The 14,605-nt window shown below is 42.8% G+C and overlaps 1 protein-coding gene across 1 annotated transcript in view; it reads right to left on the reverse strand.

Moving 5' to 3' along the window:
- LOC8032807 overlaps nucleotides 1–14,605 on the reverse strand; it is a 50,379-nt gene that overhangs the window by 28,707 nt on the left and 7,067 nt on the right. The window contains exons 2-3 of the mRNA XM_040220798.3: nucleotides 7,175–7,310; nucleotides 4,923–5,130 (exon numbers count right to left, since the gene is read on the reverse strand). Coding sequence (XP_040076732.3) covers nucleotides 4,923–5,130; nucleotides 7,175–7,310 — 344 coding nt within the window. The remainder of the gene's footprint in view (nucleotides 1–4,922; nucleotides 5,131–7,174; nucleotides 7,311–14,605) is intronic.

Here is a 14,605-nt window from a genome sequence, read left to right on the forward strand (position 1 = left end):
TGCCGTTTGTACTAGGGCACTGAGTGACTGGGGCATTTTGTAAGCCACAATCTCCATGACCATCTCGGGTCCCATTCGTCGCTCTACATAGGGCGAAGATTTTTCCTCATCGCGTATGCGCTGAGGGGAAGCACTTCGGAGCCAGTGGTATACTCCGTTTCAGCTTACGATAGCGAAAAAGTAAACCAGCGTCAATAAGACGAAGCGTACAAACAAAGCACTGACTCTCAACTAATTTATTGGAAGAAAACGCAAATCCACAAGCATCATTGATTATCAAAATACATCAAGTCGCCGCCCCCCGTACATGTCAAACCTGCTCAAGAATGCCAACTCTTTGTCAAATTATGCGATAGAAGGCGAACTGACGCACCTGTCTTTTTGCTTCGAGTATAGAAGGCCTCTAAAATTTATTTAGTCATCTGTTGACTGTGTTGTCCTAAGATACTTGTTTTTATCAAGAATGGGTATGCAGCCGCACCTATCACAGTGTACGGCCAAGTTGCCTGCTGGCGATGATCTGACCGATAGAGCATGCTCTCCTAACCTCTCGTTTACACATCTGCCGGTTTGTTCGATGTAAACATTGTGCCACAGGACAATTTAATTATGTGAACTACACCGACAGCGCACAGCACGTACATTGCCTGTGTTTTTTTTTTTGTTTTTTTTCACATACGAGACTATTAACCCTACTCCTGTCGACTTTAGCGCAAAAACGCCTTAACTTCGAAGGCGCCGAAAAGACCACTGGCACCCCATGACGCATGCGCTACCTTTTTTTTAGGTTGTGCGAGACCCTATGCATAGAGCCACAAAATGAGCTGCGCTTAGAGTATCGGCACTCCTTTCCCATATATTGTTGTGGGCGCCGCCATTTCGGCTCGTATGCAGAGCAGACTCAACTGCCGATCGTCATGATTCAAAAGTGCGACTTCCTCAGCATTAGAGTCGGTGTTAGGAAGCATATGTAATATTGCCTTGCTCTGTCGCGAACTGTTTAAACATTTGTGGAGGGCGGAAAATCGTTTCCTTTGATTTCAGATAAAGCTTCAGATAAGTGGCAACCATGATTTTAAGACGCAATATGGCCAAGTGTCGTTACTCTGAAGCGTAGCTTATTTAGTGGCACTACCTATGCACATAAAGTAAAATCATAGGTCTCCTTTTTGACCTTTCCCTGGCAACCTTGCACGGGTCGCGAAGCCCTCTTGCCAGGCCTTCCGCCACACCCGTCAGCAAGCCACCTGGGTTGCCACCGTCCTGAAGCCCAGTAGCTTGATTGACAAAACTAGTAGGCATACGGTATGAACATGACTTAACCAGTGCCTCCCGAAGGTAACCCACCGCCGCAATCCCCCCTTCACCAGTTTAGAATGGCTAGAGTCAAAAAGGAGAACACTTTTTTTCGCTCTTAGGGCTATGTCCCCAGCACAGATGTCCATCCAAAAAGTGGCGTTTGATATCGAAAAACTGCAATCAACTACTGGGTCTCATGAAGTTCAACCCACAAGCATGCGATTTAAACACCTCTAACATACTCCCAATAAAAACCCTCTACTCTGAACACAACTTTTTTTCCGGAACAACAACCGGAAAAAAAGGTGATGGGATCCGGGCGACGTACCTAATCACTCGGATCCCATCACCACCAAGATCGCTTGCAATGCGTCTATCGCAACTTGAAAGAAAAATGTCGCTCAGTACAGGTGCAATGCTATACAGACCCAATACAGACTCCCTGCTTCTTCAAAAAATGGGAACCGTCGTAGAAAGCGTACGTTGACTTGAGGTAAAACACAGCACCTCTAAAAAAACTGTCAACGCTCACTCCACAGGCATTTTGAAACGAAATTGTCCCGGGTTCCCCTCCCTCAGGAAATCAACAACGCTCGCTGAACTGCGAAACCGGAAAGGGTCTCGCAAATGGAGGAACCGAAAGGTTCTGAATAAGAATCTTTTGCTCCTCCATTTGCAAGACCCTTTCGATAGACCGCAGCGGAGGCTACGAACCACCAAAGCACGCGTGTCCTTCCTGTGGGCCGCAGCGCAGCACGGGGCTCGAGCTCACGAAATACACCTGCAGTACAGGAGTGGCTAAGATTAGGGATGCCGCGAACTTATTTACCTAGAGAATTCGAAAATTTTCGAGCTTTCGAATCCTGAAATGTCAAAAGTTTGAAGAACTTCAACCTTTTAGGGTAAAAGTTCGAAGTTCGTCGAACTTCGCCGGCGGGCGGTTTCATTTGGATTCAAGCAGTGGTATTTAGTAATTTTTTTTCTCGAATTTTTACATGCGGTGCCGCATTCCTTGCGAAAGACAGTGCCTTTTGTTTCATTTTTCTGGCATCCTTAGTTTTACAGAAATAAATTCCCGAAGGAAGGACGACGGGTTTTTGAAGCGCGCTATAGCCGAAGCTATTTATGGTATATATGTTAAAATTTGTAACAATGATCTATGTATAGCCTAGGTAAGTGTCGTCTTAAGATATGATTATTGTTATTCAAGATGAGTTTCGAAGAAATGTCCAATCATGTATCTACGGGCAATTATGCCCTAAACTTGGTATTTTTTTTTTTCGTCGAAATTGTTTGGGGTATCGCATTTAAATTAACACCACAGACAGCACATATCATTGCCATCTGCAGAATACATAATTTTTTTTTTCACGTTGAGGAATAAATTAACTTATGGGTGAAGATTTCTAATATTGTCCAAATTCAGCACATCGTAAAAAAAAAAAAAAAAACATTTTTTTTTTTTTTTTTTTTTTTTTTACGTATTTGGAAGCTTGTACACATTTTGGGAGGAGAAACTTGTTTCGAAATTCTGAGCCTCTAAATATGCAAGAATGCAACACTTACAGCGTTGTTTTTTTGTTTTGTTTTTATCAATGGCACAGTTATTTAGGTTGAAAAGACACAGCTTTGAACTTCCAAAGTACTAAGCATGTGACGAGTGATGCCTTCCGACAACGAGTTTGAAACAATGACCGCCTACGCGATCTTTTATGCAGTGAAGACCGACAGTGGCTAACATATGCATAAATAATTTCAAATTAAAATAAGCTCGACCACGCCCTCTTTCCCTGTATTGTTGTATTGTTTTCTTTAACAGACCGTCCGAAATATCTGGAAAAGGGGGGGGGGGGGGGGGGGGAAGCTGGAGATCCCCCCCCCCCCCCCCCCCCCCCCCCAACTCCCCACTTTTCTTTTTCCTCTTCCGGCGCCACTGGTTTGGTAGAACGCTCCTCGACCTCGAGTTGTGTCGGCTTCTGTGCTTTTTTGCTCGGCGTTTCTTCCGTCCCGGAAAAGAAACCTCCAAAGCTATTACAAACACTCGGGCGGCGTTCGATCGGATTACTATCAGCGTGCAAGGGGGTAGGGAGGCGGTTTGCCAGATCGCTTCAAGGTTTTTCTGAGCCTCAACCACCTGCTCGCCCCTAGCCGTTTCGAACTGGATGAGTATCGATACTATCGTAAAACAGTGCGTTCGTGTGATGACTACTGCGTGATGCACGTAAACCCTTCCCCCGCCCCCGGGGCTGGCGGTCGTAATTACAGATCTATGGTCACACCGTCACTCTGCACTGGCAAATATTCCAGCACATCCGGGACACTCGTCGTCTCATTTAATTACCTGACCAACTTCGCGCAGTCTAAATGTCACAGCCGAACTTTTCTAAATCTGATTTTGTGAAAACCAATGATCCGTGAAAACGTTATTTGAAACTGAAACTGTGAAGGAATATGAAAACCGGACTTCGAACTTTGCGCACTTGTACTTAAAAGAAATGTGAAATCTTCCAAGTTTTTTTTTTTTTTTTTTTTTTGTTTTTTTTAATTAATCCCTACAAAAGAATCGAACTTTCGAACTTTTCGACCTTTTTGTAGAAAGAAATTCGAAATCTTCGATTTTGCGAAAACGTTCGAATTTTTCAAATTTCAGGTCCAAAGAAATTCGAAATCTTCGATTTTTCAAACTTCAGATTTAAATAAATCGAAATATTTGAATTTTTCGAACTTCAGAACCCAAGAAATTAAAAATGTTCGAATCTCCCGAATTTCAAGTTAGGAAAGTTCGAAATCTTCGATTTTCTCGAACCTCAAGTAAAAAAAAATATTCGAAATAATCAAACCCAACTTTTAGAAACCGTGACAGCTTCGAACTTCTCGAATTCGAAGCTCTGCGGTGTTCGCAAGTTGCGAACTTTTCGAATTCGAACTTCGGTACGGTCGAAAATATCGCAATCTTTCGTATTCGAACCTGGGTGGTTCGCGACATCCCTAGCTAAGATGGCTTGTAGCGTCCACTGCGCTGCATTATAAAAGCTGATTCACACATTTGCGCTTGAGTGTGTCAACCGATTGCGACCGACGAAAAAACACACTGTCATTTCGTATGCGGAGAGCAAATCGCCTGCTGCTTGCGCAGTGCAGGGGTTACGGAGATGTGAGAACGACATCGAGTTTTAAATGGCTTTGATTGAAAGGATAGTGGGTAGACCTCAAATGCTAGATTCCTCAAGATCTACCCACTATTTTTTTTTTTCAATTAGCCAATACGTGTTCGGCGTTCTGACATCATCGCAACCTCTATGCAAGAAGCAGACGAACTTGCGCTCCTCAAAGTGCTGGATTTGATCTCGCAACTAGCGCATGCAGTGCTGCATGAATCAATAAGTGCTCGTCCTGAGTTGCGTCGTGCAGCACAGCAGCTCTCCATTGGACCGTCGTAAAGGTCGTCATAGCAACAGCTCGACGCAAGCAGTCTTAACGCAGTCAAACGCAACTGGAGCAAGAACCATATAATAACGCTATGATGTGGCCCTTGGCGGCCCGATGCACGCGATTTTCGCTCACGGGTGTTTCAGGCTTTAGGTCCGCCTCAGGTGAAATAAGGAGAATGAGGCGAGTGTCACCTGGTGCCCCGCGCAGGGCCAGTCTCCAGTGCGCCTGACCAAGCTGGGCTTGGCTGGGTCGGTCCGTTGTCCGGGCTCGCCGTCCGGATGGCTCTGTGCGGCGCTCCCTCGTGCGCCGGGAGCTGCGTGGTCGCCCGGTCCAGCTGAGTGGCGACGGGCCGCAGTTCGTCGCTCCCGCCGGACTCGGTCAAATGCCTGTCCTTGGCACCTGCGTGGTGGTTTTTCACGTTGCAAAGCAGCCGACTGTCGAAGGGATACCCCAGCGATTCTCTAGAGAAGTATCCTTGTGCATTCTGCTTTTAGGGGCAAAGCTCCTTAGGTTCTAGCGTTGTCCGTCCGGCGTCCGTGCTCACATCGATTGCCATCCCATCTGTCTTCTTAAAAAGAAGAAAAATGTTTGCGCAGTCGAAAGGATTCGAACCTGTGCGGGGAGACCCCAACGGATTTCTAGTCCATCGCCTTAACCACTCGGCCACGACTGCGGGACGAGTAGGGGGCTCTGAGATGTGGTAGTAACTCAAGAGCTGGGGATGTCATAGATGAAACGTTGCATGCAGCCGCTCAACGTCTATACAGGAGGGGCTACCTATGAACAAAATCAGTATCATCAGCACCATCAGAGCTTCGCCCCAATCAACATCATTCACCACGTGGAGATGCGGTCATTTTTTGTAAGCCCACCGTTTTGCGATTTTTTAAACTTTCATGCGAATATACGACTACTTGGGACTCTTACCTGGTATTATACGATTTAAAACACCACCACACCAACGTACTAACAGTTTTCAATAGAACGAGAGCAAGCACCGACCGTCCTTACCCTGTCGCACAATTCACTTGGCTCAACGGGCATAGAAAAAGTACCTCTTCATCTGGCATCTTTTGATTTCCTGGCGATGTTTACGGCAAAATTATAAGAAATACTCGTATTTTAAAGGCATTTGCTGACAGCTCCTAGCTTTACCTATGGCAGTTGCTCCTACTGCGAGAGAGTTCGTGCAGCCGAGGTGCCTCCTTGAGCAAAGAGCTCGCACTTTTTGAAGCCTAGTAGTGAGATTGCCATTCCCGTTGATTTGCATAAGAAAGGGCTGAGAAGCAAATATTTAGTCGACGCAATACTTCATCTAAAATAAAATATAAGAGTAAAAAATGTGTAAGCACGCTATCTGAACACAGCTTCCTTTAGAAGGAAAATGACGATATAAAACTATTATTTTTGGCGCATGTGGTGCTCGAGGCCTGAGAACTGGGGCTTGTAGCCTCGGGATGCTTGTGGGCCGCGTTCCAGAAAGTCTCGGGCGGCATGCTGCCCGGGGGCTGCGTGTTTGAGACCTCTATGATAGGAGATTTGCCGCAAGACGTCGGCTCGGAAGACACATTTTCTAGAACCGAGAAATTATGCACAGCGGTGCTGCTCTATAGTAGGGTGTCAAAAGTTATGCTGTCCCTAATTTAACTTCATATTTGTGTTTCCTTGCGTTGCCTCCACCCCCCCCCCCCCCCCAAATCAAAACGAAAAAAAAGTAAAAACACGTTTAAATTTAGTTTTTTTTTTTTCGGAGTTCCGTAAAAGTTTTTGCATGCCTTATATCTCTTTAATGCGGGTGGATTTAATGGTTTTTGTGGTTCTAATTGAAATTATAACTTTACATTTAATAACAATAAAGTTAATCACTAAAAGTAATTATGAGTCTAATTATATCAAACACTTTTTTTTTTTTAATTTGCCCTTCGGCAGGGGCCCCAATATTGCATCTACCTTCTTTTTTTTTTTTTGCGATGCGTTCTTTTCACAGGAATGATTTGGCCCGCGTTTCGTGAAACACCCTAGTATCATACTAGGGTGTTTCAGTAGTATGTATATAGGTGCTTCTCCCATAGACAACGACTTTCATCTAGTATATGTTTTACAGAAATATACAAAATACGACCAGGATCATCTTTGTACCAACTGACATGGAAACCCCCAACAAAAACCTTGCGGTTATCAGGGGCGAAGTGGTATTTCAACTCACGATATCTGAATGTGCAGTGCGCCTGCGACCCACGTAACGCCTTCTCCCCCATGTCGCACAGCAGCACGTCATACGGCAGAGTGGCGCATCGTTGCCATCAAAGACCAGGTTATCTCATCCGACTCACGCGTGATGCAGCAGGGGAACAAGCGAAATCTAACCCGGTGGCTGTTCCTCTCAAATCAGTGAAACCTCGGAGAGAGACACAATGAATGTTCCAAAAAGTGACTGCCTTACTCTTTCGACTGCGAAGGTAGCAGTACACGACGAAAAGGAGAAACAGGAACACCAGCACCGCGTTGATTGCAATGGCCGCGATCCAGGCATCTGGAAGAGCACTCGAAGAGGCCTTTGGACTGTTTTGCTCCGCTCCCTGCAGTACGATAGAGAACACGGCCAGACTGAAATGCCTCTTCCTCGCGCGCCAAGTCACCTATAGTTAACGGCCACCGCAATCGGCATCCTAGCAAATAAAAGTCACTCGAAGGGCACCAACATACAGCCTGTTTTTCAGCTCGTCAAGCATCGTGCTCAGTCAATGTTGCTTCAGTGGCGTGATCATCTTCACTCTGTGCCTCGTAGGTATGGACCTTACAAGAAATGACTCCCCGCGAACTGTGCGGAAACGCTCACCCTGTCTTCTTCGGTAATTGAAGTTAAAATATCAATAAAAAATGATTTTTGATTTCATCAATCTGATAAAGCCGGGGAGAATATAATTCGTCGTGCGAGCATTATACCTGCGTTATTATTTACTTTGCTTGGTTACAGACAGCCTTGGAACGCACGACACGCTCATGTACTGTACATGTACTCTCTGGGTTTATCGGAATGATCGAGACAAGTTTAAATATATTCGGGAGTGGGAGGTATGTTTCACGCCGGGAGCGGCGATGTCAGCTATGTCACGTGATGTCTTATCACGAGGGAACAAGCTTAATCACACTCTTAAAAAAAAGGAGTAGTACTTCGTCCTTTTTGGGGACTAAATCGATGTCACTGAGAGTGATCCCCCAAAAACGGCAAAACCCCGGTTTAGTCCCTCCCTTTTCTTTTAGTCCCTTTCCATTGATCCCTGCAGATCAAAGTTTTGAACCGTTAAGAGGAGTGCTTTTGATCCCTACAGCAGGGCATCAGGGACTAAGCTTAACTCTTCAGGGGATTAATTATGGTCCCTTGAGCGCCGTCGTGTTTATAATTGGGGGAGTAACTTTGATCCCTTTGGGGATCAACAGTGGTGATTGGGGGACTAACTTTTTTTTATTGGGGACTAAAGTTCGTCCCTTTGGGGATCAATTTTGCCACTTAAAGGGATGATATTTATAGTGACGGGGGAGTAACTTTCGTCCCTTTGAGGATCAATTTTGACCCTTTTAGGGATTAATTTTATAGTATTGAGAGGGTAATTTTCGTCCTTTTGTGAACGAATTTTGACACTTTTAGAGCCGAAATTACTAGTAATGAGACCCTTTAGCTGTGAATAGGAGTGAAAGGTTTGCGGCATTGAACAGCTTCCTATTCAGAAAAGGCAGATTGTGCAACTTGTTTTAAAAGGTATATCTTCTGAAAAGTTGCACAAAGTGTCTTTTCAGAGCAGGGAGGTATTCAATACCTCAGACCTTTCACTCCCATTCACAGCTAAATATTGCAGTACATATGAAAAGTCGCACACCTTTATTTGGAAAAAGCAAGCCTTTGTTGTGAAAGAAGCTGCGAAGACTGGATATGCGGACAACACTCGTAGAACTTTCAGGCAGGTTTTTTTACAGCTAACATCACCATTTTACGAAACACGTTGCATCAGCTATCTGTAGAAAAAAAAAAAACTAGCACTTTCATTGTGGAAATATATTTATTCTAGAACTACACAACACTGTAAATGAAAACAATTGCACATCACAAGAAAGTATACAAGAAAATACTGCCATCTTGGCACTGAAGAACGTGCCGAAATTTTACATGACTAGCATATATATAGGAATCTACAATGGTTCTTAGTGCTGCTGAACGAGCCCGAAAAATCGGTGCCTGCACATTAAAAGTTAAAGCATTCACTGAATGCGCATGTTACCTGTTGAAATTGTAAGGAATTTCGCCTCCTTCCTGTGAAAAATCAGACGAACTTGCCAGGGCCTACGGTGGACATGCTTGCAGCGTTAGCAATGCTTGAAAACTGCGACGTCATTTTGTTCTAAGCAATTGAAGCAGAAGGCGATCTCATCTGCTAGTTGTGCCTACCGGGAGTTACAACCATCGCTAACTCTATCATCTGCAGACATGACTGCTATTGACACTGGCCAGTTTGTTGGTCTTATTATTCATGTGAAGGGAGCTAAGCTTTGAAATTTCTGCAGGAAAAATTCACATTTGGTTAAATCTTAATTGAGCTTACTACATGTAGGATCTGATTGTTCTGGCTCGTTTCACAGCACTAAAACATATTGTAGACACCCTAATATCCGTTCAAAAATAAGAAAACTTGTAGAGAAAAAAAGCTAACAAGAGACAGCTCTTTTTAATGTCGTTTGTTCCCTTTTTTAATGAAAATGACTATAAAAAATCAAACACCTTAGTAAACAAAGCTCCCAATCATAAAATGTGAGGCAGTAAAATTACTAGTATATTTATAAATTAAAAAAAAAAGACCCGGGAAAGGTTTTTGGCCTGTAGGAACATATCTGCTCAAGAAATTACTAGTATATAAGATGACTCAAGTCCCCAGGCTCGACCTAAAATGGACCGTAAAAATTGACGCCTGTACGTAGCGATCTAAATTTTTCGTCATAGGTGTATTTCACAGGTCGTTTTTTTAATTACAAAGCGTAGCTCCTTTTCTGTAAATAATAGGGCGAACAAACTTGCCATGGTCTACGACGTGAAGGCGACGATTTTTACGGTCCATTTTTGATCGAGCCCGGTGACTTGGGTCACCCTATATTTATAAAAAAAAAAAAAAAAAACAGCACAAAACATTTGCTATGGGTTTTAGACCTTCAGGAATGCATGTGCACAAGAAAGTAAAAATAATGTTCACTTAAATGCGAATGCATTCCTTCAATGCATTACACAAGCCCAGAACAACATGCTTTTAACAACATGTGTGGAAAAAAACTTTTTTTTTTAATTTAGCCTGGTCAGCAGCCTTGTGCCCATGCAGCCCAGCTTTGAATGTTTGAGACCTACAAGTCTCTCTAAACAAACAAATGTGCAAAAATATTTAACGAAGTACTGAACGTCGAAAACCCATGCCAGGCAGAAACGAAGTGCCACAGCTTCCAGAGGGCCCTCTGTCTCATAAGCCAGATTTACAAAAAGCACACTGCAGCGCTCTGTTGGGGTCCTGGGACACACTTCGATGGAATAGATTGCGGGGCACGTCTGAAACAAAGGTTGGGAATTAAAACAAATCATAAAATCGAAGGCTTTCTAACAAAAAGAGAGGCCTGCCCTTAGAGTAGATACAAGTAACTGATGATAAGCAGATACAGGTAACTGATAGACTACCTGAAACAGGTTCAGTATATACTCCCTAAACCTAACACCCCAAACCAGTTACCCTAATATTGTTCTTGGCAAATCAAAGCTAAATTGGTCATTGGAGCAGCTGGAATATCCTCTCCAGGCTAGGTCATCATCGGGTACCCAAACTTCACCACGTTGTTCGACTGGTGAGCAAAGGAGTAGCACAAACAACGCAAAAGATGGACCATCTCCGGTCAACAGTAAGTTTCGGGAGCACTGCGATATCGAAATGATGGTGTTGATGTATGTGAAAAGGCTCTTAACACGGATGCATCTAATGCCTCGCATTAAAGCCAGAAAGGTATTTCGTTTATAACAAAAAATTCAGCCTTCAGGCTCAAAATACAAACGTGAGAGTGTCATTTACGGATATTGTTGATCATAATCAGCCTATATCTGAACAGGACGGGTATATTTCAAATTTCCTTAAGTATCCCTTTAAACTATTTTCATACCACATAGCACAGACACTTCAGAATTTTTTTATCCAACCACCATCTACACTATACTCTGTATCACCTTAGTCAGGGCGCAGCGGATGCTGCGAGCCATCAGAGGAAATCCAAAGCTGTGCGGGTGTCATGTGTCCTTAGAGAGTGGGCGCGGCGACATGTGTTATGTGCTATGTTCAAAGAGCACGATTAAATGGGATTGCTCTTAGCATCCGCTGCATCCGGACATAGGGTGAAACAGTAATACCATGCAGTCAAATCCTACCAGGTGAGAAATAAGGGCCTGATTTTGTTTCCTCATATGCACACAGTTAATAACAGAATAATCACCCATGCTAGTAGATTGTTTTTTTAAACTAATCTTTTCAATTTTGCTCAGTGCCAAGTGTCACGGCAATTCAACACAAAATATGAAGGCTCTATTTAAGCATCACATCAGTAATGCAAATTTATGTTTCTTTTTAAATACAGCCATTCCCCCATTTTTTTAATGTTACTCATCACATGTCACTCACAATTTAAAATTAATGTACAGAAGCATTTGGAATTTCAGATGCCGTAAAGATAACTGTTAGATATCTCGAATTTAATTTACATAGTTTGCACCCACCTATCACATGAACTGAGTCGGCACCAATTCGGTTGCAATAGAAAGCTAGCTGGATTGGGACTTCCGCTAACAGTCAATGAAGGCTAAATTGTAAAGCAGGTGTACCTTGTTTCTGCGATTCTTTAAAATCATCCATGCTTTCAACAGTCTGGTAGAAAATGTCCGGCTTTGTCTTGCCCTCTGTCAGTTCAAGGGCGGTCGCCAGGTTTTCTGAGACAATTTAAAAAGAGAGTTGCTCGGCATCGATGCTTGTGATGCGATTAAACTCAGCAAAAATCTGAAATAAAAATAGATGATCTTTAGTGAGCCAATAAATCGTAAACTACCTTGTAGAAAAGCAGGAGATAAGAAAAAAAGGATTCCCAATTTATTATGAGAAACAGAATCGTAATTGAAAAGATGTCAGTGGGATAATAAAAGACTCGTGGTGCTTGCTTTTGCCATGGAGGAAGTGCCAGTTAATAAGACTATGATGTTGTTATCAGTTTTCTGAAAGTAATTCGTTCCAAGCACATCTCATTGTGCTTGTGATCACATTTAGCTTTGCCCGTGCTTTGAGAAGTGCTGTTAATACTTTAAAATAAACAAAGGAATAAAAACAAGTATGAAGTACCCCAATTTTCCACATAAGCCAACTAATTCAGAATGTGCAGTGTTTTTGGTTGGCCAGTTACGATGAGATACATCTCAGCTGCACCAAATCTCGCTCAGCAGGAGGAACGTACCAAAATATAAAGCTATTTGCTCGGTTTTCTAGCCCTCCACAAATATAACTAAAACGCAAATATTTTCTTATAATGCTGCTATAAAAAAGGCAAGCAAGAAGTGGCCTATGAGGAGAATTTTTTTTAAAGGCATGTTGAACTTGAATGATTCCCACTGAATTGAGCAACAGGGCAAGGACAGTGTGCTTGCTCTCTTGAAAACTAACAACAGGTTGGCAGGGCAGTGCCATTTTAAACCTTGTTATCACATTAGGTATGCTCTCAGATCCAGCCAGCTGTCGATCATAAAACTGGTGACCATGCTTTCTGCACATACTCATGTGCATGAGGGCAGGGTCACGTAATGAAATACTTGTCCCGAGAGCCCGAAGTTTCTGCCAACCCGTAAGCTGAGCCCTTGGAAGGAAATAATAGCAAAAGACGAAGGGCTTCATTTACTGCAAATGTGCTGAAAAAGAAAAGTGTAATACAACGAAGGGTAAAGGGCACCTTTTTTATATCTTCTGCATCATGAAGCCTTACAATGATCTCGCAGAACAGGGCCGGTCTTGGTTTTCCCTCAGTCACCATGAGAACAGTTGGCAGGTTTTCTGAGGCAACATTCATAAATCGCTCCTTTGCCTTGGCGCCAGTACTAATACAAAAAGACACTGCAAAGATCTGCAAGAAACATTATTTTCACATTTTCAGTCTACTTGAAGATATTTGTAAACTGCTCTTTTTAAAAGAAAAAGCGAAAAAAATCATGACTTATCAGTTGTAACAAAATCGTAATTGATGTAAGTGGGATAAAAAAGGAGACCCATCATGGTGCCAGACTTCACCATGACAGGACTAACGGCGCATTTATGCCAGGACTGGAGCCGCAACTGCAAAGCAGATCTGTGCGTTGAGGAACATTTTCCCCAACCGCGTCACCGAGATCTCCCTGCAGGAGCTTCCATTCGCTAGCAGCGCGAATGCACCATAATGGGGGTGGTCGTGGGAACTTACTGCTCCTAAAAGCATGAGCAACATTGTTAGTAAGCAACATATTACCTGGTCTGTGAGCTTTCGGGCTGGATAGTCGTCTACGGTGTTGAAGATTGTAGGGTGTATGCTGATGTACCCTCTTTGCCCAAAAAGTCCTCTCCATGGCATCTTTCACCATCTCCATATACGTAGTCGCTCCCTTCCTTTCTCTTCTCATTCCGTCCATGTGGCCGGCTATGAAATTTCAATCTTCAGTCGTGGGCGAGGATGCTTGCAGCTTCTGAAAATTAGAAGGAACGAAGTAAACCAACCTTGAACATAGTAAAAACAGTCAGAGATTTCGAAAAAGAAAGGACAGGCAGACATAACCTTAATTAACTAGCACCAGCTCGTTTTCGCCCTAAACCTCATAAATCAACCCTTTTCCATATGTCTGTTCTCCACCTGTGGTCGAATTTTTTTTTTTTTGCTACATCAAAAGTATTTTTTTAATAACATTCAAGAGACAAAGGAGCCTACAAGTGTGAAATCAATAGTTTAAGGAGCTCAATAATCAGAGATTACTCAGTTAGTTCAATGCCTCCTAGATCGCAAGGCTTTAGTGTTGCTGGATTCTACCCCCTCTCATAGGTCATCGCAAGGCTGACTGGAAAAAGTGCTGCATTTGCATTCAGCTGGAACACGTATTCTCACCAACTGAACACGAGTTCTAGGCCAATGCTAACATAGCACTGTCCACTATATACCCTGCACTGAAATATGATAATTGACAAAGGAAACCAAGCGCTAAGGTATTGGTATTTAGGAGGTGTTAGGCCAACTCAAAATTAAAGTGTACTTTAAATGAAGCTATAGCAACATTTTGTGTCGTGATGACAACTGTTCATGGCATGTGCAAATTTATTTTTACGTGACTTGTTTCTATTTTTGTTGGCGGCTGCTTCTGTTCCAAAATGACGATGCTATGTGGTATAACCCTATGCTTTATGTAAAATACTATCATAAAGCATAGTGTCTGTCATAAACAGAATTTAGTAATGCGAAATTGAACGACACTCAAGACGAGAAAATTGCACCCTAAAGGGCCCCTGAAAAAAAAAAAAAAGGAAAGATTTTTTTAAACAGTTTGTAAGGGACACAAGTGCAAAAAAAAATAAACTTTGCGCAAAAACATTTTTTAGCAATATTGACGGCGCGAGATTAATTTTCTATTAATTTAAAAATAAATGAATAAATAAATAAATATTACTCTAAATTTTTTTGTTGTTGTTTATTCGCGTAAAATTTATTTTTCGACACGCGTGTCCTAACCAGACTGTTTGAAAATGCTCAGAGTCCAAAGCAATGAAAATGCTCAGAGCCCAAAGGAAACACAGCTATCAATAAC

Source organism: Ixodes scapularis, unplaced genomic scaffold, assembly GCF_016920785.2.
Source record: "Ixodes scapularis isolate PalLabHiFi unplaced genomic scaffold, ASM1692078v2 PGA_scaffold9__187_contigs__length_104089568, whole genome shotgun sequence".
Classification (NCBI taxonomy): domain Eukaryota; kingdom Metazoa; phylum Arthropoda; class Arachnida; order Ixodida; family Ixodidae; genus Ixodes; species Ixodes scapularis.